Source organism: Pipistrellus kuhlii, unplaced genomic scaffold (genome assembly GCF_014108245.1).
Source record: "Pipistrellus kuhlii isolate mPipKuh1 unplaced genomic scaffold, mPipKuh1.p scaffold_m20_p_9, whole genome shotgun sequence".
Classification (NCBI taxonomy): domain Eukaryota; kingdom Metazoa; phylum Chordata; class Mammalia; order Chiroptera; family Vespertilionidae; genus Pipistrellus; species Pipistrellus kuhlii.
In genome coordinates, this window is record NW_023425595.1 from 54,910,615 (window position 1) to 54,935,440 (window position 24,826).

The 24,826-nt window shown below is 39.1% G+C and overlaps 1 protein-coding gene across 1 annotated transcript; it reads right to left on the reverse strand.

Annotated features, from left to right (window-relative positions):
* Positions 1-397: 397 nt before the first annotated feature.
* MMP7 (matrix metallopeptidase 7) lies at positions 398-9,103 on the reverse strand. Its single transcript, XM_036428075.2, has 6 exons — positions 8,936-9,103; positions 6,208-6,434; positions 5,977-6,125; positions 4,700-4,828; positions 2,554-2,715; positions 398-683 (listed from the first exon to the last, which is right to left on the reverse strand). The coding sequence occupies exons 1-6, from the start codon at positions 9,041-9,043 to the stop codon at positions 667-669; spliced, it is 792 nt and encodes a 263-aa protein (XP_036283968.1). The 5' UTR covers positions 9,044-9,103; the 3' UTR covers positions 398-666.
* Positions 9,104-24,826: the final 15,723 nt, after the last annotated feature.

Consider the following 24,826-nt stretch of genomic DNA (forward strand, 5'->3'; position numbering starts at 1 on the left):
GATATCTTGGTTGGTATGAGGCAGAGGAAAGGGAACACAGAGCAGCTGTGGCAGGAGAGAGGCCATGAAATCAGGAGGTCAGGGGGAGGAACATGGAGCCAGAAGTGACTGTGGGAATGTAAAACCTTGGAAATTCACATACATTTTGTGGGAAGAATCAGCTTTTCTAGAATACCTGGAGCTTGGGCCCAAGGATAAGGGGCTCTGAGTGTACCTTTTGGCCACACTAATGAACAATAAAGGGTTGGAGCTCTCTCCTTACCTACCTGGTGGTAGGGTAGTGTGCAGCTGAAGGCCCAAAATAATGTGGTGGGGTATTTTTTTAGTTTTACTCTTTGATTTCATTGCATAGCATGTCTTCTCTTGACATAGAAACAGTCCTCCCAAATATAAATCATTTTACTATGAAAAAAAAAATGTATTTATTTATTTCAACATTCATTGGCATCTTCTAAGTATAAGTTGCTTAGATAAGTAAGATACAATTGTGCTATAAAAGAGCTTATCTCCAAAGGGAGAGAGACATGCAAAAGTCAACCACAATACAAGGAAAGATGAAATAAGTGCTAAATGGAGTGCAGGAACAGCGGTCCTTAATTCTGGCTGAGGAACAATGATATAGAATCCAATGAATGAATGTGTGTTCTCCCTGAAGTTTCTAATTCTTTAGTCACGTCTCTTTCCTGTTAAGAGAGAAAATAAAAATATTTTTGACATGGTATAAAACACATAAAAATTATCCTAAGACTATAAAAACTCAAGACATGTCATAATTGTGTATAATTGATCATTCACCCAACCCAGTTTTCTGTGCCTGGGACAAAGGTTTTGAAGAACAACCCCCAAAGGCTAAAAAGGCAATTTTGTGTAGGATATAGACCTGGGGGTCAGGCATCTCTGCCATTTTGCCAGCTGAATAATTTTGGGCAAATCACTATTTAGCCTTCTTTAATGCTAGATTACCAATCTGTAAAATGAGGATTATAACAACTCCTTGAACTGTTGGATTAAATGAGTTAATGCACATGAGTGCTTGGTACACTGTCAATACTCGGTGCATTTCAGCTATTATTTTTAATATTCTGAGAAAAGCATTGGATAATTTCACATTTATGAGTTTAATAACATTCTTTATATTTTATTTTATAACATTCTTTATATTATATTTTCTGTTTGTATCACTTTTTCGATTAATGAATTCCCTAAATTTAAAACCTATATAATTAAATATTACTTACATTTGTCCAGAAGTTACAACTTTTCTTTTTTCAAATTTATTTTTATTATTGAGAGTATTATAGATGTCCCCCTGTTTCCCCATTGACCCCCTCTACTTTGCACCAGTCTCTTTGTGCCCCCCTCCTCCCCCGCCACAAGTTACCTCTTCTCAACTTTGCCTAGGGGCAGACACCTCATTGTCTTTAATACTTAAGGATTTAATGCACTTGTCTGCTTTCCTCTAATTAGTCTGCCTCAGAATCTTTTTTAAGTCCCTTTCTAATTTTCTTCGGGTTCTAAAACAGTTATACATGCCATAGAGTATTCCATGGGTCCCACAGGTTTATATAAGGGGAGGCACTTTTTTTTTGTTTTGTTGGCGATAACCTTACCAATAATTGTCAGTGTTTTGTGAACTTTTTAGAGAGCAGCAGCTCTTTGAGTCACAACTTGAAGGTATAGTTCCATAGTGTTTTTCAAAACAAGTTCTCTCAAATGCTGTTTCTGTGAGAGCACAATTGGTGTTCCATAAAAGAAGATTATAATTTAGGAATCATTGTGTTAAGCCAGATTTTGTTAGGTACTCTTTTAATATCCTATGCACCTTAAATACAGTAGGTAGGGTTTTAAATTTGTTTCTCCATAGCATTTAAAAAAATTGTCTTGTAGACTAGCATTCTGGGGGGGGGGGGGGCGGGGGATTGGGAAATGCGGATTGGTAGTAAATTCTAGTTTCAATGGACAGCTTACTCCATCATCTTATTGGAATAATTTCCCCCTACGGACATTCTTATGTGGAAGCACATTCATTGCTCTTCTGATCATTCAGAGATACTTAGGTGAACTCTTTGCACTGCATTCTTATCATCTTGCTATTTTTCTGGAAAGGTTTGGTTATATCTGTGGACTTAAAAATACCATTCTGTATTCTTCTTCCCAATTTACTGTTGGAAACAGACTAAGTAGCTCTGGCCAGGTAAATCATTTGGTTGGATTATGGTCCCTATAAGCCAAGGTTGCTGGCTTCACCCCTGGTCAGGGCACATACAAGAAGCAACCAAAGAATGAATGCATAAGTAAGTGGAAGAGTAAATTGCTGTTTTTCTCTCTCTCAAAAGAATATTACTGAAAACTTAAAAATCAATATCTTCATAGTACAAAACAGTCTGGTTAAATTTTTAATATCTAAGGTCTCAAATTTCTTCCCTCAATGGGCTTTTAGTGTAAGTTCCAGTGTGTTTTACCAAGTAAATACCCATTTCCCAGTCTTTCTCACTTAAGCCTGCTCCAAGGAGACAGTGTGAAATCCTCCTTTCTTGAAATCATAGATATTACCATATAAGTTCTGAATTCCTTCGATATCATCCTGTGACAGTTTGAAATCCTTGGCATCTCTGTCTTCATAGGTTGGATACATCACGGCTTTCGGATCAGGCGAATGACCAAGGCCCAAAGAATGGCCAAGTTCATGAGTGACAGCAAACAGGAAGTTAATTCCTACAGCCAAAGAGCAACAAACAGTACTGATGAAAATAGCTAGATATATAATATAATATGAAATAATAAATAAGGCAGTTATAAAAACACCTACCTCCAAAATTTACTTATTTGTTTTAAGGATTCATAAAGAGGAGGAGGGTTTAGAAGAACAGAATAGTATTGTTTTAATCTCATCACTACTTCTGTGGTTTTAAAAAAATTTTTTTTAACATATTTTATTGATTTTTTACAGAGAGGAAGGGAGAAAGATAGAAGAAAGAGAGTTAGAAACATCCATCACCCGCCTCCTGCACAACCCCCACTGCTGATGTGCCTGCAACCAAGGTATATGCCCTTGACCGGAAATAAACTTGGGATCTTTCAGTCTGCAGGCTGATGCTCTATCCACTGAGCCAAACCGGGTTTGGCCTTCTGTGTTTATTTTTTTTTTTTAAGTAATGTTTTTCTGTCTATTTGCTTCTTATATCATTACTCAAATGGCAGTATTCTATAGAGAAAGCAAAGGCTTTAGAAGCATTAAGATTTGGGTTTGAGCCCTAACTGGTTTGGCTCAGTAGGTAGAACATCAGTCTGTGGACTCAAGGGTCCCAGGTTCGATTGTGGTCAAGGGCTTGTACCCTGGTGGTGGGCACATCCCCAGTAGGGGGTGTACATGAGGCAGCTGGCTGATGTTTCTCTCTCATTGATGTTTTCAACTATCTATCCCTCTTCCTTCCTCTCTGTAAAAAATCAATAAAATATATTTTAAAAAAAGATTTGGTTTTGCAACCCAGCTCTGCAGCTTATTAGCAGGATGACTCTGGACACATTAATTGATATTACCGAATCTCATTTCCTCATTTTTTGAATAAAGATAGTAATTCCTGCCTTTTAGATTTATCAAAATATTGAGAGTTTCCCAGTATCTGAAAACAAATGGCTACTCAATAAGTGGTAGTGGCTTTGAGTAGCAGGAGAAAGAAAGTTGGCTTTGTAAAAGCGAGACTGGAAGGCAGGATCTCTAGGAAATGCTGGGTTTTGCTTTTTATTTATTAAATTGTATTATACCTAAGCTTTTCTCTCTCTCAGACTTATAGAAAAGCTTTTCAAATAAGGGGAGTGTGTGAGCCTGAGAGTTTGAGTGGCCAGAGTTCCACTGTGGTGCATTAGACTGAAGGAAGCTGCCTTTAGCCTACCTTGAGTGGAAAGAAAGGAGAATGAAAAAGATATGCAAGATATCAAGTGAAGACAGTCATAATTTTACATAGGTTAGCTTTTCACAGCAAAGCATCACTGAAGTGGTGAATTCCCACTGCCAAACAGAAGTAGTTTTTTTTTTTTTTTTTTTTTTTTTTTTTTAATGTTGTCTCCAATTAGAATTATTTATGCCAGAGCTGCTCTCCATTAGTTTTCTGACATGTCTGATTTCCTATTTTGTAAGATGGTGAATATGATGGGCTGGGTTATGGGGTGGGTTCTTTCTAAACAATAGCAAATACTCAGAATTGTATATAATTCTAAAATATCATAGTCACTGCTCCTCTTTTTCCTTCAATAAAAAGAAACTTAAATTTGGAGGGAACATAAAGACAGAGGTATAATTTATTGAATTACTAATATTACCCAAACCATGTATAAGCATTATCTCATTCAATTCAAATAAAAATTCGGCAAGATGGGAATTATTTATAGTCCCATTTCACAGATGAGGAAATAGGCTCAGGAAATGAATAACTTGCTAAAAGACGCGAGAGTCGTTGGTAGAGGTATAGTCAAGTGACCCCAATGTTGCTTGACTCATAGCCTGAGCTTCTGTCTTCAGTATATGTAACATTATGGGCACAATAAATAAAACTACACATGTAAGTCACATAGTACAGTGGTTGGCATTTATCAAGGGCTCAAGAATTATTACTAATCAAAGCAAATATTAAATTAAAGTTAGTATAAGACGTCCTGGATTTTAAAAAGGATGCAGTAGAAGAGAGGTGGGATGCTGTACCTATACTGGTACCATCAGTCCAGCGTTCATCCTCATCAAAGTGGGCGTCTCCTCCTAGGCGTGGTGCAGGTAAGAAGGCATGAGCCAGTATGTTTCCTGGTCCATCAAATGGGAAGCCGTCCCCATGAGCTGGAAGAAAATAGAGCGATTGCCCTTAGTGACTGAATATATCTCCACTCATTTCATTTCATTTCATTTCATTTCATTTCATTTCATTTCATTTCATTTCATTTCATTTATTCATTTATTTATTTATTTATTTATTTTTAATCCTCACCTGAGGATATTTTCTCACTGGTTTTTCAGAGAGAGTGGAAGGAAGGAAGGAAGGAAGGAAGGAAGGAAGGAAGGAAGGAAGGAAGGAAGGAAGGAAGGAAGGAGGGAGGGAGAGCGTGCGTGCTTGAGAGAAACATCAATGTGAGAGAAACACATTGGGCTATCCTCCCTCCCCAAAATATTTCTCTTTTCATTCTGTTCTAATATTGAAATGCCTGGCTGCTGAATTGCCTGTGAATTTAGCTGAAATTGAACAACAACCACAATACTGATAACACTGAAGAGAATGTGCAGAAAGCACTGATCATCGCATTCCATGTTTTTCAAGAACAGATAAACTGGATATGGCCTGATACCAGTTTGAAAATAAATACATCTGCATCACATTCAAATCCATTTAAGACACCTTGAGCATGATTCTCCAGGAAATGGTCTACACAAAGATTAAGCTAGGTTTTTAAGAAAGGTTATACTAAAAGGTACACAAGTTACTTGTTGAGTGTAGTTCTCACACTCATTTGTCATCCTGCTATCATCTGACCAAACAAAGTGAGAAAACTTAGAAGCAATCATAAATTAGATGTGAATATATTTAAATTCCCATTTCCAGTAAGCTTTCAATATGTTTTAAACTGTTCCATAAATGTGGTGTGTGTGTGTGCGCGCGCACGCACGTGTTGATTAATTCTATGAAATGGGGTTGGTAAACTTTTTCTGTGATGGCTAGACAGTCAGTAATTTAGGATTTGTTGGCTTGATGGTCTTGTCACAATTCAACTTTGCCATTGTAGCCCTAAAGCAGTCACAGACAATAGGTAAATGAAGGATTATGGCTGTGTTGTAATAAAAATGTATTTGCAAAAGTAGGTGGTGGGCTGGATTTGGCTCATGGGCCATAGTTTGCCATCATCTGCCATAGCAAATGGCTCTAATGTACCAAAGGAGCTGTATAAACAACGAGTAAAGTAGCACTGCGGATTAGCTACAGGAATCTTCCTTACCTCCTCTTGCAAAGCCAATCATGATATCAGCAATTCCCATTCTAATTTTCTTGAATTGCAGAGGGATCTCTTTGCTCCACATTGCAAAGGCTTTTTCCACTAGCTGATTCACTTTGAAGCGGGATAAGTCTCGAGTATATGATATGATCCTGGTAGCCAAAAAGAAAACAATGTTTGACCTCTTAGGAAGGGCTTCACTGTTTTCGTTTAAATGACCAAAGCAATACTAACCTGTAGGTGACTACTTTGGAAGTCCATTTCGGCCTATTTGAGAATAGTGAGTATTCTGCAACATCTGGTACTCCACATCTGGGCTTCTGAATGATTTTTATGATGTCAGAGTTTAATATCCCAGTTATAGGCAGGTGAAAGAATTTTTGCATTTCCTTGAGTTTGGCTCTTAAACTGTTGGCATCCCTTGTTTTTGAGTCGTATGGATAAAATATCTTGAGATAGTTCTGTTGGAAAGAGAGTAATTGATTTGTAATCTTTGTTTATTGTCTTTTATCTTAGAAGTCTGCATGTCTTTGCCTTGATACCTGTGGACTCAAACAGTGGTTTGAAAACACAGTACCTATAGAGTCACCAAGTAAAATAACTGTGCATTAATGAGAATAAAATTTAATATCGATAATGAAGCATTGTCATTCTATTTCATGAGCAAAAAGGAAAAAGTACCTCCATTTCTCTTTCATCCCCTAAACTGCTCTGAAGGGAAGCCCCCTGTACACTTTATAGAACATAGACTCGTCTGTAATAGCCAATCAGGAAGAGTGACTATTTCCTCAAGGGGCTTTCCCTGGCATCAGAGACCAAGTCAACCACCACCCTCTTCTAAGACTCTCTGGAGATTTGGTCCCACCTATGGTAAAGGGTGTTAAAGTTTTAGTCCTGGGAAAGGACATTGTAAAATTACTTAGCTTAATGTACATATTTTCCAGGTGAAGAAATCAAAGCTCAAGGCAACTAAATGACTTGCTTGGGGACTTATATTGAATGAGCAACAGAATAAAAAAACAAAACAAAGCAAAAAAAAAACCCAACTAGTAACAGAACTGGCACTGAGTTTCCTGACTTCTTTCTGTGTTCTTTCCACTGTTAAATCTCCGGTAAGACCCACAGTGAGGCTGCAGGATAGAGCAGGTCTCCCGGAGTATTCCTCACACCATTGGTCTCTGGGAATTTCTTAAGGGACCCTGGTGTCTGGATATGAGGACAGCTACTGTAAAGAAGTAAAAAAGTGAATGCAATAATAGCTGCAGCTGTGGCCTCACAAGAACGCTTCTTAAGCTTTTACTAGTGGCAGGACTACCCTAGGAGCTTTACATACTTATCTCATTTAAACCTCACAACCACCCTGTGAAGTAGGTACCGCACTGTTATTCCTAATTTACACGAAGAATCATGGCTCAGAGAAGCAAGTTCACCCCTTGAGTGACTGAAGGAGTCAGTATTTGAACTTGTGTTCTGATTCCAAAGCCAGCTTCCTTAAAAAAATGTACTGGACTTTCTAATGCATGAAAGTATTGTTGAAACAATTTAAACATTGGCTCACTCACTGACAGTCTAATTTGGAGTAGGTGAAGTGGTTACCTGTCTCAGAACCTCTCATGAGTATACACTTTACTTGAGTAACCTTAGTAATATGTGTGCTCTCTTCCTGTTACCAATGATTGCATGCTCATCCATGACAGTTAGGATTTAATCTCATTTAAAAAACAAACAACTTATTTTATCCATTCCAGATCTATAAGCTTTGCCAAGACACCCTCTGGAGGAAATTTCTCTGCATCCTTGATGTGAATGTTTCTGCCTTCTGTCAAACCTAGCAAACCACACTCTGGTTTATTGGTAACCTATACACTAAATAAAGCTTAGGGATTCAATACTCTTGCAAGTGTCCACCTTCTCAACAGTCCTATGAAATGGCTCTTTTGGAAGTAAAAAACACATAATAAAATATCAGTAATTTCTTATAGTTCAATCTACCATATTAGTGAGAGTTCTAAAAGTCAAAGTTAATGTGCAATAAAACCTCACGTTTCTTATGTTTAAGGCTTAAATTTATAAATAGCACTTAAGAGTAAACATCCCATTATTTTACCAAATAATACTTATTTACACTTATGAGGCTGCTATGAAGTAGTATATTGGAGAGAACATGATTTTGAACTAGAAAAGCTTGTCCTTGATGCCTATCAGAACTCATCTTTGATTCTTCACCAGTATTCACCAAGTGTGTGAACCAACTTAATGTTGGTTCCTTACTTTTTCCAGGAGTGAGCTAAGGATTAAATGACATAACATATATAAAGTTATTTACAATTGTTTCATGATAGTTGGCATTATTATTACTTCATTTATTCATTATAATAACCCTGTGAACTATCAAACACGTAGTAAGATAATTATAGTATGAATATTTCTATTAGACACATGAGAAAACCAAGTCAAAAGTTCATATCTTGCCCATCATCACGCTTGAAGGTGTCAGAGCTGTCATTTTTACTGTGTTTTCTGATTTCAAGTCTCTCCGTTACATGTAGTCCTCCTTGTAAGAGGCAGCTCTCTGGCCTTTATGAAAAGAATTTCAAGTTACAATAAATAATTACTTCAATTTTTTGATGAGGGGCAATGTTTCAGGCACTGTGCTAAGTGCTTCACAAAACCCCCACTTGGTTGATAGCATTATAATATCCGATTTCCAAATTAGTAAACTGAAGCTCAGAGGAATTTAATAACAGTCCTATGCTAATAATATTCCTCTACATAGTGAGTGGAGGTGGAACTTGAACCCAGTGTTGGGAGGCACTAGAGCCTGATAGCTACTTGATTAAATAGCTACTTGATTAAAACATACATTGCCTTTACAATAGAATCATCACTCAAATGGAAGAGCATACTCCCTAATGCTGGTAGCAAGACCGTGGAGCCCCAGGTGAGGGAGCCAGTGACATACCTGCACCTGTTCCCACTGTGGCTCACTCATGCCTCCTGCCTCGGGGGGCAGTGGCAGAGCTAGGCTGCCCGGCAGCAGACACACAGCGCACAGCACGGCCAGCTGCATGGCTGGGTTCAGGGATGGTCTTCAGGCCTATGGTTGCTTTGGTGTTTTCTTTCAAAGGCTGGAGAGATTTATATAGCTTTTCAGCCCTGAATGTGAAAACAGGTGACTCATTTGAGTGTTTTCTTTCTTTTTGGTGTCTACAGAACCTTGAAGTGTGTGCTATTTTTCATTAATGACAACGAGGAAGTATTGTATTTTTATTGGCAGGAAGCACACAATGCATTTATCCTTGGATCTCTCCTCCGTCCCCCGCCCCCCTTTTCTGCTGTATAAATTCAATCCATGAGAAAACACATTTTATTTACCAGAATCAATTGTGACTCAGGCATATCTTCTTTTTTTAAAAAATTATTTTATTTATTTTTTCTTTACTGATTAAGGTATTACATATGTGGCATATCTTCTTAATTTAAAAATTTGGGGAGTATCCTTCAGGATGTTACCGCATATCTTAAAAGAATTAAAAACATTGAGATGCATAGAACAGAATGCAAAACATGCAAATAATCAAGTAATTATTAACTGAACATTCTGAAACAGTCACCAAAGTCAAGAAATATAACACACCCCAGGTCTTCATGGGGTGGGGGACAGGGGCGGGCTGGAGGAGGCCAATGGGGGCAAAAAGGGGCATATGTAATATTTGAACAATAAAGATTAAAAAATTATACAAAAAGAAAAGAAAAGAAAAAGAAATAGAACACAGCTAGCATCCTGTGGTTCAAGGAGCGGTGGCAGGCATGGTGGATGGAGATGTGTGTGTGACTGGGTCAGTGGCCACCAGGGAGCCTGTGCTCCATTCCCACACCTTCCAGGGACCCCAGTGAAGCCCTGATAATTCTCTTCTTTAAGTTTCCTTTTAATCATATTACTTCTTTCTTTAGTAGTTAATGTTACCCAGAAATTCTCTTAAATTACATGAAAAAATATCAAATAAGTAAAGCTTTATGCAAAGGCTTGACTGTTTATATAGTACTCGAAGCCCAGTGCACGAATTCATGCACAGGTAGGGTCCAGCTGGCCTGGCCCCTGATTGGGGTGGAGGGCTGATCTGGGGTGGGGCTGGCCAGGGGAGGGGCCATGAGTGGTTGGCCAGCCAGCCCCATCTCCTCATCGAACTCACCGTTGAACTCCTGGTGGAAGGGGACAATTTGCATATTGGTCTCCTATTATACAGGATACTTATCATGCTTTACGTTCTATAGAAACAAGTTTATCCTAAGTAAGCCTTCAACTTGGAAATCACTTTATACACTTTCTCTTCCAATCACCCTGACTGTAGCTCCTAACCAGCAACTGGGAGAGCTGTTTTGGTCTTTGATACACATAATGGTTATGCTATGTACAGCAACAAAGGAACCATGATCTGGAGATTCTAGTCCAACTACTTCATTTTTACCATAGATAAAATTGAAGCTAAGATGACAGATTAATTGATTCCCCCAAGCACACCCAGCTAGTTAATATTGGTCCTGACTCCCACCCAGTGCTTTTTCTAGCATAACACACCACCTGTTCATTTTGTCATTATATTATACATTTTTTTTTGGGCGGGGGGGGAAGAGTACTATAATGCATCATGGAAAACACAACCTATATTTTGGAGCTGCAAAATTTAATTATTCAGACATCTTTGAAACCATCTGGTAATTGCGTGCTGTGTGTTAGCAAAGGTACATTTTCTAGATTAATTAATTAAATTTGCTTTCTTTACATAGCTGCTTTAATTCTGCCTAATCACAGTTCAGCTATACTTGAAGACTATTACCTTTAGTTAGTGTCTGGTATGTAACAGATGCACAGTTAAGTGTTTACAGAATAAATGAATATTTATGAACTTGGATCAGTCAATTTGGAAGTTATATGAGGTTTTTCTATGATCTTTGCATTGAATTAAAGTTAGAAGGAATTCCCAGGTTTTATATTTTTTGTTTATTTTTATTAGTTCAAAGAGCATTCAGCATTACAAATATTTTACATACTTTTTTTTGTTAAACCTCACCCAAATATATTCTTTCTTTTTCTTTAAAAAAATTCTTTATTGTTGAAAGTGAAGATATTTTTTCCATTGATTTTTCAGAAAAAGAAGAAAGGAGGGAGGGAGAGAAGGAAGGAGGGTTTCAGATTTAATTCCCAGTCAAGGATATATGCCTGTAATGGACTTCGTGCAGTTATTACAGAGATAAGACTTATAGGAGAAAAAACAAGAAATAAATTTTTGAGGGAAACAGGGACTTGGTTTTGGTTAAGCAATAACATCAATTTTGAATATTGAGTTTGTATATTTTCACCAGGGAAATCAAACATGGAGCTTACAAGAGTGATCTGATTTGTAGATTTAGGTTGTGAGGAACTTATTTCTAAAGAAGAAAAACCATGCTTTGTTATTGTGGTAAAATATGCATAATATAAAACTTACCATTTTAATAATTTTAAGTGTACAATTCAGTTGCATTAAGTACATTCATGGTGTTGTGTAACCATCATTGATACCTGTTTTCAGAACTATTTCATCATCCCAAACAGAAACTCTGTACTCATCTATATATATAAAAGCCTAAGCGACTGTTATGACTGAACGACGCTCTATCCATTGAGCCAAACAGGTCTGGGCAGAAGTTTCTAATTTTGATGAAGTCCAATTTCTTTCTTTCTTTCTTTGTTTCTTTTTTTCTTCCTTTCTTTCTTTTGTTGTTGTTGTTTATGTTTTTGGTGTCATACTAAGAATTCACTGCCAAATCAAAGTCTTCAAGATTTATGCCTGTACTATTCTAAGAATTTTATATTTTTAGTTCATCTATTTAAGAAATAAATATGCTTTATTTATTTTATTTTTAAAAAAATATATTTTATTGATTTTTTACAGAGAGGAAAGGAGAGCGAGAGTTAGAAACATCTATGAGAGAGAGTCATTGATCAGCTGCCTCTTGCACGCCCCCTACTGGGGATGTGCCCGCAACCAACGTACATGCCCTTGACCTGAATCGAACCCGGGACCCTTCAGTCTGCAGGCTGACGCTCTATCCACTGAGCCAAACCAGTTTCGGCTATGCTTTGTTTTTTTATAGCTTTCTTTTTCTATTTTTGATTCTCCCTGTTGCAGTGTAATTTTGTGTTTTGGTGTTCTGACCAGGCTGATCTAACTTGTCATCATGTTAAAGGGGAGTCATTCCGCTCTGGCCAGTCACCTTCTGAGTCATAGAGAAAATACTTAACCTCTCTGTGCTTCAGATTCCTTATCTGAAAAAAAATGGAGATAGTACCTTTCTCTTTGAGTTGAACTGAGAATTAAATTTAACAAAGTCTTATAATTGTTTTTGGAGCATGGTAAGAGTTCTATAAATGCTAGCTTTGTATCATTGTCATTGTCATTATATGCTAGGAGTTTTCATATATTATAATGCCCCTTTCTATCACCTATATGAATCTCGCATGGTGATCAGATAATTAAGTATAAAAGAAAATAGAAGGTTTAAGTGGTTTTGTTCCAATAATATTATTGTATTGATAATGCCAATGCTGTCTGAAAAACAAGGAAGTAACTCTCTTAAATATTACAATGTAGTGTGTTACAATAATCAACCAAGGAAGTCTTGTCATAGGCATCGCTGACCTTGGAACAAGGAAAGCATTTGTAGTATGTATCAACACCATCTTTGGGTGGATAGTATGAACAACTGAACATATCCACAGAAGAAAAGGTCACCAAAATAGAAGTCAGGTAAATCAGATGTTAGGACAACTTTAATTTTAAATGCATGGGAACATTTCACATTCAGGAGATGGGCTTGTACCGAGGGAAAAAAAAGGCAGCGGATGTAGCTGATGCTCTGAGCAGCCCTTCCTCTGCATCTGGGTGAGAGGCTGTTGGGTGAGCAGTGTTGGCTCTCAGTGCCAGGGACACTTTCCTGAAGCACGCGCCAGCCAATGGGAGGAGAACTGTAGGCAGGGGGGTGAGGGTCAGGGGAAGGTGAGGAGGAAGGAGGACACAGAGGGAAGGTGAGTGAGAAGAAAGTGAGAGAGATGCTGAGCAGAATGACTACAGCCTCTGCTCAGGTCCCATGTTTCTTTAAGTGTTTTTCCTCCACCACCCAAGAGGGAAAGCAAAACTAGCACCATTTACTCTTCCTTTTTGTCTATCCCTTACTTCCCCTTTAAACCCTAACTGGTAAGGGCTGGACCTTGCTGAAGCAAGCCCATCTGCTCCACTTGCAAGAGGAAGGACAGGGGAATTGCTTAAACAGAGCTAGGTTTTATTATTCCCACCAGTGTCAATGTTTACAAGTTACACATCAGAAAGAAAGAGAAGTAGCTGTTCTCATCCCAGTCCAAAACTGGGGCAGGAGATAGCTTGGCATGGTTGACCTCCCCTGGTGGACTCATCCAGGTAGCACTGTACAATAGATTTAACTGGAGAATAAGGGGTAGTGGAGGAAGAGTTACAGCCCAGCACTGGACTGTAGATAATTGAACATTTAATGCTAGTCTTCCCAGTTCTGAATAAAACTCTCTCAACACCTAGGTCTTCTGCTTCCTGCCCTGCTGCTGGGCTTTTCCTACGTCTTCTGGCTTCTAACCCCAGACTTTTGTTTTATTATTATTTTTTAATTAGGGAGCCTCTTAGTCATCTCCAGGTTGTCTCCTTATAATCCAAGCTCTCAGGGCCTCCCTTTCCGCTATTAAGAGGCTCATCAAGGTATTTGTCTAAATAAAGACAATAATTTCTTTAGAGGAACCAGGTAAAACAAAAACTTATCTCCTCAACTACATCATAAATAACATGAACTACACTTGGAGTTTCTGTAGATGTAATTGATATGTATGCTTATATGGATTTTTGTGATTAAAAAATAGAGAGAAGCAAAGAATTTGCCTCAGATTGCTTCTATAACTGCAACGGCATAAATTACTCTACATATAATTTTTGGTGGGAACATTTTTGGTTTTCAATCAATTAGTCTGGGAATATTTGCCCTATTCAGACCCCTCATTAATTGCTCACATTAATTAATTAGATTGACGCTTAGGGCCTGAACAGTTATTGGGATATGCTACTAAACAGCATGCATTGTTTTATATCCATAGCTTCAAGCAGTTTGAAAACATAAATCAGCAATAATTTTTGAAGAAAGCCAAGCACCTTAGGGCTTAGAATGACCCCAGCAAGAGGAGGGATGGCAATACCCACCTCTCTGAGTCAGCTTGCCTTGGCTACTCTACCCATTGGGCAGCACCTGGGTTTTGGATGGACCCTGCCTTCTAATAATTTTGAGGCCAAATCTGTGTCTCTCCAGGGGTGGCATCTTCCCTGAGTTTTCTCTTGTAGTTAGAGCTAAGGAAATTTACTCTTTCAAATCTCAATTCAGATTATAGCCAGTTCCATGATCACCTGGGGATTTTTCTCTTCTTTCAGCCCCTTTCCTCCAGTTTATTGCTGCCACCCCCATTCTCTTCAATCACAGAACTCCCTACCACTTCTTCCTTCATCAACTTTTAGGACTTTACATATATACTAGAGGCCCAGTGCAAGAAATTTGTGAACAGGGTGGGGGGAGTGGAGGGTGTCCCTCAGCCCAGCCTGCACCCTCTCCAATCTGGGACCCCTCAAGGGATGTTTGACTGCCCTTTTACAGGGATTGGGCCATGGGGGTGTGGCCAGCCTGGGTGAGGGGCTGATGGCTGTTTGCAGGCTGGCCACACCCCCAGTGACCCAAGCTCCCAGCCCCTCCTTTTCTTTTTTCAGTACCTCCTTGAGTGGAGGCCAGGATCATCTGTAAGCAGGTATCTGGGGTTTATTTATTTTCTATAATTGAAACTTTGTAGCCTTGAGCAGAGGCCAGAGCAGATCAGGGTGGTGGGAAGCTTGGCTTCCTCCATCACCGGGGGCAACCCAAGCCTCCTGCTCACTCCAGCTCTGTGGCCACTGTCATATTTCTTGGGTTAATTTGCATACTCACTCCTGATTGGCTGGTGGGTGTAGCAAAGTTATAGTCAATTTGCACATTTCTCTTTTATTAGTGTAGGTCATTAGTGTGACCTTTAACCTCCATCAGCAGCCCCAAGGTAACTGGCATTTTAATCACATGTCTATAACGGAGAACAGTCATTTCCCTTTCCCTTTTCAAGGAATTGTCAACATCAGTGATCAAGTAAATGCCATTTTTGAGGGAAGGGAACCCTTCCTGACTGTCTCTGCCTTCATCACATATTCCCTATTTTGTCAATGTCTATTTCTGGGCCTTTATCACTGGAAAAAGTTTTGTCACTAGTTTCTGATGATCTATAACTGTGCTTCTCAAACCTCTCTTTTCAGGTACCCTTTAGGATTCTAAATGTGTGGTCCAAGGTAGCTCACCATGGGTGGGGAAATTTCTCTGGTGACTTATGGTTTATTTTATGCCTAATTATTTGGTTACATTCTTGCCAAGCTTCCACAGCTTTCTACCAGACTTATAACCTTATCTATATGTATTTTCCAAGAACATAAAGATGTAAGACATGAAGGAATGGAAACACAATATGACAAAACAATTTTTGGGGGCAGAAAGAGGTTTGGCTCAGTGGTAGAGCGTCGGTCTGCGGACTGAAAGGTCCCGGGTTCGATTCCGGTCAAGGGCATGTGCCTTGGTTGTGGGCATATCCCCAATAGGGGGTGTGCAAGAGGCAGCTGATTGATGACTCTCTCTCATCGATGTTTCTAACTCTCTCTATCCCTCTCTCTTCCTCTCTGTAAAAAAATCAATAAAATATATTTAAAAAAAACAATTTTTTTTGAAAAATGTGTACAGTTTTGTCTATTGCAGGAAGTCTTAGCATTTTCAATATGCAAATATATATTCAGAATCTGTGATTTCAGATTTTTTTCTTTTATATTTCCCAAACTTATTTGACCCAGGACACTCTTTTAGTATGTAGGCATATCCAGAACACTATGATCCGCTGAAGACAGTTTGGAGAAGTATGAACACTTCCTGCTGACTAAGGCTATTTCTTTTTCTCAGCTTTCACAAGGTGAAACTCCATTGGGGGTAGAGTGTCACTCATCCCGCTTTACTTGGTCAGCAGGTTTCCTCAACTGTTTCTTTCTTCTTGCGATTTGAAGTCATCAAGGCTTCTTGAAAATTTCTCCATTGTTTTGCTATTTTGGAATTCACTAATTTGTACTAATGTCCTTTTCTGGCCCTGAGTCCAATCCTATATACCAAATTGTATTCAGTGTCCTTTTAAAAAATTACAAAAAGCAGAAAATAAGCAAAGGAGGAAAACTATATGAGCCAACTTGAAAATATCAAATTTCTCAGGGACTATTTTCATAAGGTATAAAGGTCTAACCATAAAAATTTAGAGTTTGTAACATCCAGATTCTCCTCTTTAGTTTTTAAAATTTTTTTAAAAATGTGTTTTTATTTATTTTTATAGAGAAGAAGGGAGAGAGAGAGAGAGAGAGAGAGAGAGAGAGAGAGAGAGAGAGAGAGAGAGAGAGAGAGAGAGAGAGAGAGAGAGAGAGAGAGAGAAACATCAATGATGAGAGAGAATCATGGATTGGCTGCCTCCTACTGGGGATTGAGCCCACAACCCAGGCATGTGCCCTGACTGGGAATCAATCTAGTGACCTCTTGGTTCATGGGTTGACATTCAACCACTGAGCCACACTGGCTGGTCTCCTCTCTAGTTTTTAGTGATACCACTGTAATTTTCCATTCTTTAAATTAGGGTAGTATTATACCCAGAATCCAACATTTAAAAAGAAATAGTTTTTGCTGTTTTTTCTTTTTTCTTTTTGTTAAACCTCACCTGAGGATATTTTCCATTGATGTTTAGAGAGAATGGAAGAGAGAGGGAAAGACAGAGAGAAACATCGACTTATATATTGAGAAGACTTATATATGTAATATCACTGTGAGAGAAACACATTGATTGGTTGCCGCCTACATGAGGCTTGACCAGGGCCTGGGCCGGGGAGAAGCCTGCAACCAAGGTACCTACCCTAATCGGAATCAAACCCTGGCCCCTTTGGTCCGCAGGCTGACGCTCTGTTCACTGAGCCAAATCGGTTGAGGCAGAAATAGTTGTTCTTTAATTTGAATGAATAAAAATCTAACTTAATGTATAATTCTTATAATTACATTGAGCTCCGCCTCCCCTTAGAAGCTTTGTTGGTAATAATAGCTACTACTTATTGCATGCCTGTGACTGTTTAGTAAGTGCTTTATATGTGATTTTACAGTTATTTATTACATCATTGCTGAAAGGTAGCTACTTTTTGTCTGCTTGGCAATTTTTCCTTTTGTGAACCATCTCTCTCCAACTTCAATAATTCTTCATGTGCTTTCACTGGCCCCGACGCCCCTCGCCAGAGTTTGGATACAGTGATTAGTCCCCCTGGGCAGGGGGACTCCAGAAGTACCAATCAGAAGCCTTTTCTGGGTTTCCTGAGAGAGGGTCTTGTTCATTTTTTGGAATATGAGTTATAAGAACCATGCGAGCTTGGAGCATCTAGTGGCCATCTCGCTACCACACGGAGAAAGGTTGTCTGAGAATAAAACTAAGCAGACGTCTTCAGATTTCCAATCATATCATTTGTTTCTTGGATTCCACCAGAGCTGAAGGGACTCTGAGTACTTGGATTTTCCCATTAAGCAAGCTAACAGAATTCCCCAAATATTTGTTTGCTTGTGTTTTTTTATTTATTTATTATTATTGGGCTGATTTTCTAACCCTGTCAACTATGATAAATAATTCACAAAGGCATTATTATCTCTATTTTAGCTTCAAAGTTACCTAGGTAATAAGTGGCTGAGCTGGGATTTGAATCCAGGCCTGCCTGTCTGTTAAGCCTATAGTCCACATGTGTCAAACACAAGGCCCGCGGGCCAAATCCGTCCCGCCAGGCCTTGCAATGTGGCCTGCACCGTGCTGTCATCACTGCACTCCTCTGCGTTTCCATCACAATGACAGTTTATGACTGTTCAGTAAACCATTCGGTCCGCGATTTAGGCTGGATTTTAGATTTTGGCCCCTTCTCTGATTGAGTTCGACACCCCTACTTCAATATTCCATGCTACCTCTCATTTATTATTTCAGAAATTTAAAATGTTTATTGACTTTTAGGGAGAGAGGAAAGGAGAGGGACAGAGAGGTAGAAACATGGATGAGAGAGAAACATCCATCATCTGCCTATTAAAAGCCCTCTACTGGGGAATGAGCCCACAACCTGGGCATGTGCCCTGACTGGGAATCAAACCAGTGACGTCTTAGTTTATGGGTGATGCTCAACACTGACCTACACTAAGCGGGCTAATTCAGACATTTAATCATTCATTGTACAGACACATATACTAATACCAGGGCTTTAGAGACATGTGACCAACTTATAATACTAGGTTTTTGTGTCATTGTGACAATCTAGGTTATTTATAATAAAAGATAATAAAAAGATTTTACCAACTGAATTATTGTCTACTCTGATTCTTTCTTTACCCTGATCCCAGTGTGGCTATAAAAAGCTACCTGACTGTGGTGTGGTGACTGTGAGAGGGGCATGCACTCGGAGACAAAGGACAGAGAGTCTCCAAACAGATTGTCACTGTCCTAGCTATGGCTCTTTATAGCCCTCCTTTGGTTGTTTGCATGAGTTCTTTACCTTCCACTTACTTACCAAATATTTATAAGCATATGGTGTGTCGTCTAGCGCTGTGGTAGGGCTAGGGAACTCATGAAGAATCTGCCTTCAAGAAGTTGGCAGCTTGATTGAAATAGACATACCAAATTATAGTGCAATATGGTCTCTGCAACTATTGTATAAAGGTGTTTGCTGAGAAATGGAGGACTATAGAGGAGATGCAGGCTGATGCACTGACAGCAGTGAGACAGGCGGTTATATGTAATATCTGATTTAATCAACTTTTCATAAGTGATTAGTTGATCCCTTTGAGGAATGGTACCATATTGAGAACTCAGAATTAGTCGTTAATACTGACAAGTCATAGCAGCAGCAGTAGCAGCAGCTAGATCAACTGCAGTTGGGCTCATGAGTAGTCGTCATGGCCATTACCATGCCATGTTGTTCATGGGCCCATTATGTCCGTGAGGCAGGTGAGGACAGGGACTGGTTGACCACCATTGGATGTGCATCACTCCATCCACACAGGCATTCAGTGCTGCCTCCTCAGCAGATGTTTTCTTTTGGGAATTGATCTGAGACACAAAAATGCACACATTTTGTGCTTACTTGCACAAGTTTATTTGGGTGCCACTTCCCCTGACCTCATAATCTTCCCATCTTGTTCCCTCCAGACCCTGATAAACCAGTCAAGTGACTTGTGATTACCCAGAATTTACGCATATTCTTACTTATGGTTACTCCCCGCTCCAGACCTAGCTGACTGCTTATCATCATCCCCATCAACGTGAACTGTACTACTCGACGTTTGACGTCTCCTTACTGGAAGCATTACCCCTCTCTACTGTCTTCACTGGAAGCATTGCCCTCTGTGAGGCCATAGTTCAGAGGCAGTGAGCGAGGCATGCATTTCCCTCTTTATCAGTGGGAAGGAGCAGAATATGCCACTTTTATGTAAAGAGTATTTTGAGCTGCAGGCAATTGAGGAGAAACAGAGACAAGAAAAGCTCTCTGCCCTCTCCCTATTTGCCTAAAAACAGGACATAAATTTGCAAAGGTGTCTTTCTTCCTCTTTCAACTAGGAAGGACAGAAGTTCATTACCAGAGACATCTCTAGACCTGTATCAGCCCAGAGATACCATCAGAGGAATTTATATAAGAAGTTTTACTAACTAGTCTTTAACTTCCATCAGTCCCCCAAAATTTAAAGTTATTTTTCTGTGTCTTGTCACCTGTCTAAAAAGTGATTGTTCTTTTGTTCAGATGATATATAAGCCCAACTTCTAACTATCTGTGTAGGATATTGAGCTATTAACACGATGCATGTGTGTTAATGAAACTGTTTTTCTCTTGTTAATCTGTCTCTTGTCAGTCTACTTTATGAGCCTCAGCTAGAGAACCTAGGAGGGTAGAGGAAAAATGTTTTCCTCTCCCCTCTACTCTAGTCATAGAGAACACCACAGGGCTGTGATTTTGATCTGGGGGAGAACCATTGGTGTAAAATATGTAGGTGACATAGAGGTTTTGGCCACCTATTCAAGTAACACGTACTCTCAGGACCAGCTCCGGTCTGAATGTACCATTTCCATTCCGGTCAAGGGCATGTACCTTGTGTTTTTCATACAGTGAATAGTTCTGTGCTACAGAATCCTAGAATCCGGGGGTTCTAAATCTAGAATCTGTCTGCCTTGTGACTCTTTTTGGGGCTTGCTTATTGTTTGAGCCTGCAATAAAATTACCTCTCTGGCCGAAATCGGTTTGGCTCAATGGATAGAGCGTCGGCTTGCGGACTGAAGGGACCTGGGCTCGATTCCGGTCAAGGGCATGTACCTTGGTTGTGGGCATATCCCCAGTAGGGGGTGTGCAAGAGGCAGCTGATTGATGACTCTTTCTCATTGATGTTTTTAACTCTCTATCTCTCTCCCTTCCTCTCTGTACAAAATCAATAAAATATATATATTTTTTAAAAATTAGCTCTCTGGAGTAGGGTCCTGTTTAAGTCTTGCAGCTAGTTACCTTTAGTAACTAGGCCAGAATGATATCTGCCATCAGCATAGTCTAGGACCTTGTGCCTGTTTCTTAGTGGTGGGAGGGAGAAGATGCAGTAGCCTGTCCTTTACCTGGGAGGGGATGCTTTGTAGGCCCCAGACCATTGGAGGCAATATTCATTGGAAGAAAAGAAAACAGATAAGGTAATACTATTCCATTAATTAACGAATTCATCCTCCCCACCTAATTTAACCATCATCCTAAATTAAATGATCTTTATGCACTGTCATGTAAATGTCTCCAACTAGACAAAGACACATGGACAAATTAAAAGCAAGTACCTGAATAATATGCTTAACGTTATTCTATTTACATGAATATATATTTAAATGTAAAATATATGGGTAATGGTGATATCTTTTGGCAGGACAATACAGATAAAGGGAAATTTTCGCTTTATAATAATTAATAAAAGCTACCATTTATTGCGTGTTCCAGGCCCCGTTCTAAAGCTTTTCCTGTTTTATTTCACTTACTCATCACATCCCCATGAGGAAGACACTGGTGGTTAAGAGTGTGGGCTCTTTCTGCTTATAGATATTTCAGAATTTAAACTTTTCTCTCATCTTAGAAACAGACTAGCTGTGTGGCTGTCAGCTTAAAACAAATTACTTAAATCCTCTGTGCTTTAGTTTTCTCATCTGTAAAATGGAAATAAAAGTGATACCTAAATAATAGGGATGTTGTGAGGCTTAAAGAGATATAAAGTTTTTAGAACAGCCCTTAACAAATGGTAATCACTCATGAAATTGCTTTATCATCATCATTATCATCTCCATTTTATAGATGAGGCAAGTGAGGCACAGATGTTTTAAGTAACTTGCTAGTGTGATAATAAAACTTATGCTCTTAATTATTTAGTCCCACTGCCTTCTCAATTTTCCTGCATTATTGAATTTATTATAAGTATGTATATGAAGGCACATGCTAGTTATGTATCTTGGAGAAATTAAAACTGTGATAAGAAATATGAATGGAAAATCAGTAGTTTTCTACAAGATAAAGGAATAATTTTTAACTACCACCTACACAATTTTTAGGAAAGCCTTGTAGGTTTTTTAAAAAAACACAGCATTAATGCAATATAATTTACATACCATAAAATTCACCTGTTAATGGTAGTTTTTTTTTAGTTTTTTTTTTTTTACAGAGAGTCTTAGAGTTTTGTTTTACCTCATGGTAGAATTTTCAAACTTACTCTGGTATTTAATTGAATGTCCAATAATTTGGTTTAGTTCACCCCGCTCACAATTAAGCACCTGCAGAGAATAGAGCTTTGTGCTCAACAATGCATGGGAAAAGTCCCTGATCTTTCCTTAAGTATAATAGCTGGTGTTTTTTGATAATTTGCATTCAATTATTTTTGGCCTTTTTTTTTTTTCTCTTGATGTAAATCATGATTAAATTAGAAATCATGCCAGTACTATTTTTGGTACTAAATGCAAAGTGACATTTGGTAATAAATGCAATACTTTTGCTATCAAGCTTTTTTTTTCCTACTTCTTTGTTTTCATAAAGCTGCTTTCACTTATATTAAAAAAAAAAAAGACTTCTCTAATTGTATTATATCCTTTGTAAGTAACTTTAACATCATGTCTTATCCTGGTCATTCTAGTCTGAGAATTTCCCAAGGCATTCCCCTTGGCTAATATAAAACCCCACCAGTTCTCTTTTCATCACTGAATTTCCCACAACCCATGTCCAGCCCTCATTCTGGCCTAAGCTGACTTCATACCTCCATCCATGTTATTTTCTGTAGGGGATAGTCTTTTCCCTTAGGGACTCGAGTTAGGTCCAAAATCACCTTAATAATTATTTATTTCCCAACAAGTTAGAAGCTATTTGAAAAAAGAATACACAGACATGGGAAGAAAAAAAATGATATTTTAATTTTATTCTTAAATAACCATGATTTCTTGCTAGTGGGATGTGTGCACCTGTTGGAAACTGCACAACTTCTCAGTTTTTGAAAACCAATCCATATTAAGTTTCATGTAGCACTTGCTATTTTTCACAGCATTCGTGGAAAAACCAGTTTCGCCAAGTTTGATGACCTCTAAAGGAAGGTAGCACGATCTCATGGTAAAACTGAAAAATTAGCTGGAGCTGCCACTTCATGCAGTCTCCAAACAATGTCAAAGGTCACTGCATCTCCCTGGAAAAGTTAAACTCTCTTGGGAGTTCACTTGTGCACCTGGAGGTCCGTTGGCATGAAGTTTGGGAACCCTGAGGTTGGGAGACTTCCAGGGCAGAAATGTTAGAGGGGTAAAGGTAATAGTGAGTGCAGTGCCTGGGACATCACACGTGCTCAGTACGTGTAGACATGTGTTTGTTGAGAGAAGGAGAGAGGAAATAGGTCCAGAACTTGATCCAGTAATTTGTCCTCCTGGAAATAAATTACCCTCTATAAATAGTCCTCTCTGGACCCCTTCCACCCCTTGTAGTGACATCTGGCATGTTGCATTCTTTCTCTTCTGGGCACCTGCACATGTGCCACTACTCCTGCCAGCTTCTCTAGCAGCAAGTTCCACTGTCTTGGAGATTTTCCTACTTCCTTGCATAAAAGGAGACCTCCCCACCACACACACACACACACACACACACACACACGCACGCACGCACGCACGCACACAAAGTAGCACACTGTAGAAAGACTGGGAGTTCTAGCCAAGAGATCTGACATGCTGGTTCCACTAATCTGTAGGGAAATTACTTAGCCTCTTTGATCCTCAAGTTAAGAGGCAGCACATATTAAAAAAAATTATGTTGTATGAGGACACTTTCAACTTGTAGTGCATTGCCAAACAGTGTTAACTGCCAAACAAAACTCAGCCTCAGGCTTAGGATGGTGCCACGGGAACTGGTGACTACATGGACTGAAGAGCCCATAGGCAGCCGAGCAGTGGGACTGCTGCTCAGCTGCAGCTCATTGCCACCTGGCTTTCTAATTTCTCCAGAGATGCCAGAACGTCTTAAACCTACATGAAAACCTCAATTTTTTTTTTAAGTCTTAACTAATATAAGTAAACTAGAGGCCTGATGCATAAAATTAATGCACTGGGGGGGGGGGGGAGGTGTCTCTCAGCTCCGCCTGCACCCTCTTGCTGTCTGGTAGCCTTTGGGGGATGTCTAACTGATGGCTTAGGATGTCTGACTTACTGTCCCCTGGAAGCAGGCCTACGCCATCAGTTGGACATGCTTAGCACTGCCAAGAGGTAGGAGAGACTCCCACCACCTTCGCTGTACTCGCCAGCCATGAGCCCTGTGAGAGCACACTGACCACCAGGGGGCAGCTCCTGTGTTGAGCATCTGCCCCCTGGTGGTCAGTGCATATCATAGTGACTGGTAGTTCTGCTGTTTGGACGATTTGCATATTAGCCTTTTATTATATGGGCTAACAACACAATGCGGGTGGACACCATGCACTATAAACATGCCTTTCAGTTAGATTTCACCTGTGGGCCACCCTTTCCAAGTGCCAAATCAGAGGCCGGAGCAAATGAGTGAGCCATTTTTCAGATCCTCTGTCTCCTTTCAATTATAATCAGGGAATGAAAGAAATGCAGAAAGAAAAATTGTCAGTTACTGAATATTTTATGTATAATCATGCCTGGAAAACAAATAAAACAAATATTTGAATATGAGATTTGAACATAGTTACTTATAAGGGAATAGCAGAACCAGAGGTAAATCTTTTTAATCTATCCTTAAGCCTGCATCATGACCATTATGCTAATCTGCCTTTCTTCTTTCAAAGCAAAATAAGACAGCATTCTCACTTTAAGGAGTCTAGTAGAGGAGCCAGCACACTTTCCTGATAAAGGGCCAGAAAAAAAAAATATTTTAGGCTTTGTGGCCATGTGTTGGTCTCTGTTGCAACTATTCAGCTCTTACATTGTCACATGAAAGCATAGACAATACATATATAAATGGATGCGGCTGTGTTTCAATAAGACTATTTACAAAAGCAGAAAGGAGGGAATATTGCATTAATGCTAAAAAGAGAAAAAACACCTTTATTCCTCCTAATAACCTATCATAATAGCGAATAACATTACAGTTTTTGTTTTTGAGCCAGAACTCTATCATAATTGATTTTTGTATAAAATTTG